The following is a 2,321-nucleotide window of genomic DNA, read 5'->3' as shown; positions in this document are numbered from 1 at the left end:
TATTTTTTATCAAACTCGTGGCACTTGTTATATTTTAAGCACTTCTTATCAACTTTAAAAGGGATGTATGTATATATGTATTACTTTTATGCTATCTATTTCCTTATAAGATTGTTACTTTTCAGGTATGAACCCTTTCATTATTAGATGTTATTTATTCATTTTTTTTCTTATAATAATTGTCCAGACTTTTTAAACCTCCATTTTTTTCAATTTATAACATTTTTAAAGTGCTGCGTTTTAACCCAAATTCAACCCCAATTATAAGCTGATAACATGTCAGTTTTGTTTTTGCCCTCTAGTGGCCAAAATAGTCATCTGCAGCTTTTACGGAGACGGCCATCAGCTGGTTTTGACCCGTGTGTCCGTCTGTGTCCTTGTCGTCCAGCAGAGACAGGGTGTGCAACAGTAAAATGGCGTTTCAGGCTGGACACATATGATCAGACATGGAGGCCGTCAGCGCTGTCAACGCCACACAGGACGAGCTCCGCCTCCTGCCCCTGCCTGATGACGACCCAGGCAACCTTGGTTACCATGACTACGACCCGAATGCCAGCGGCGCCAACTCCCCAGCGTTGCCTCCGTTGGTGTTTGAGGGAGTGGATTTCCCAGAAGACCCCATTAAACTTCTGAGTGTGCAGGTAGGGGTTTGTTTTTGTTTAACTTAATTTTTTAGAAATATCTCAGAAGTGAATTTCCTCAAATTTAGCACAAACGGCCGCTTGGATATGACAGTTAATTGAAATTTGATTTTTGGTGGTCAAAGGTCGGGTAACTGTGACCTTGCATGCATCTCATTCTCTTGAATGTGATATCTTTAGAGTGACTGACTTGATGGAATTTCTTCAAATTTGGCACAAACATCCTCGGAGACAAAGTGATGAACTGATTAGATTTTGGTGGTCAGTTGTCACTGTGTCTTGGCATCCGTATCCTTCTCTTGAACACAATATCCAAAGAACACATAGAGGGAATTTCTTCCGTTTTGGCACAAACAAACAGAGCTTTAAATTCCATCTTTGGATGTGCAGCGACCAAACGACTGTTTGTTTGATGAATATCAGTCAGAAAATATACAGTAAGTCTCAAAATATGCAGGTATCAGCTGTCGTCTCTTGTTCCTGTGATTTCAGAATAGTTCTTTGAGCTGTTGCATCAAAACAACTCGTTCTGACAGTTGTTGTTGTTGTTGTTGTTGTTGTTGTTTTTTGCAGGTGGTGTTGATCTTGGCCTACAGCACCATCATCGTGCTGGGGGTTCTGGGTAATTCTCTGGTCATCTACGTCATCTACCGCTTCAAGACGCTCCGAACTGTCACCAACTTCTTCATCGCCAACCTGGCTGTCGGTATGTTCACACACACACACACACACACACACACACACACACACACACACACTTACTCAGCGGCTGTGATTCGATGCTGTCAGTCTGATCAGCAACAGGAAATCCTCTCAGACATCCAGACATGACAGCCTGTTTGTTTGTGTGTGTGTGTGTGTGTGTGTTGCCCTCTGCAGGTCGTCTGTGCGTTGATGACTCAAACATCTGTCAGCTGTTATATTCTGTATGTGTGTGTGTGTGTGTGTGTGTGTGTGTTTGTGTGTGTGTGTGTGTGTGTGTGTGTGTGTGTGTGTGATGCCCGGGAGTCTGTCGGCTGCTGCGTGTGTGTGACAGAGAGATGAAATCAAACATCAAATATTTGTGTGTGTGACATTCACACGTCTGCCGAGGACAAACCGGCGTCATTGTTATCGTTATTGTTACATCATGAGCGTGAGGAAGAAGAGTTCGGAGTTTATACACACCTTTTTTTTTTTTAAATCTATTTTTGATTTGATATCCAGCTTGTTACATAATTCTTTGAGAACTATTTTAATTAGAGAACGAGCGCAGAGATCAAGAGACACTTTGACTTGTGATGTTCTTTAAAGTGCTGATCTACTTTTCATAAAACATAAAGTCTTCCACATTTTCTCATCACTTAATAATTTTCTGCTCAGAACTTCCAGCTGAACACTTCATAATGTCATATATGACAAATGCTTGTCCAACCGATGAGACAACACTTGGACAAAAGCTTATCGACCAACTGACCAGGAGTTAATCAACCCTACAAAATGCTGATGTATTAAAAAAAAAATCATAATAATAATTTTATTCATATAACACCTTTAACTGACCAAAGGTTATCAGGGCTAGAAAATAACAAAATATTAATAATAACTAACTAAATAAATAAAAACTGTAATATTAACTCCTGGTCAGTTGGTCGATAGGTTTTTTTTTTTTTTTTTTTTTTTTTTTTTTTTTTTTTTTTT

General features: G+C 39.6%; 1 protein-coding gene across 1 annotated transcript; it reads left to right on the top strand.

Moving 5' to 3' along the window:
- Positions 1-445: 445 nt before the first annotated feature.
- Positions 446-1,347, top strand: LOC121938089 (kiSS-1 receptor-like; the record flags this gene model as incomplete). The annotated part of the gene is made up of 2 exons (XM_042481370.1): positions 446-641; positions 1,215-1,347. Coding segments are annotated over exons 1-2 (328 nt in total), but the record flags the coding sequence as incomplete, so codon positions are not given.
- Positions 1,348-2,321: the final 974 nt, after the last annotated feature.

This window comes from Plectropomus leopardus, unplaced genomic scaffold (genome assembly GCF_008729295.1).
Source record: "Plectropomus leopardus isolate mb unplaced genomic scaffold, YSFRI_Pleo_2.0 unplaced_scaffold28432, whole genome shotgun sequence".
NCBI lineage: Eukaryota > Metazoa > Chordata > Actinopteri > Perciformes > Serranidae > Plectropomus > Plectropomus leopardus.
Note: the sequence above shows the minus strand (reverse complement) of the source record. Positions and strands in the feature narration are given on the sequence as shown.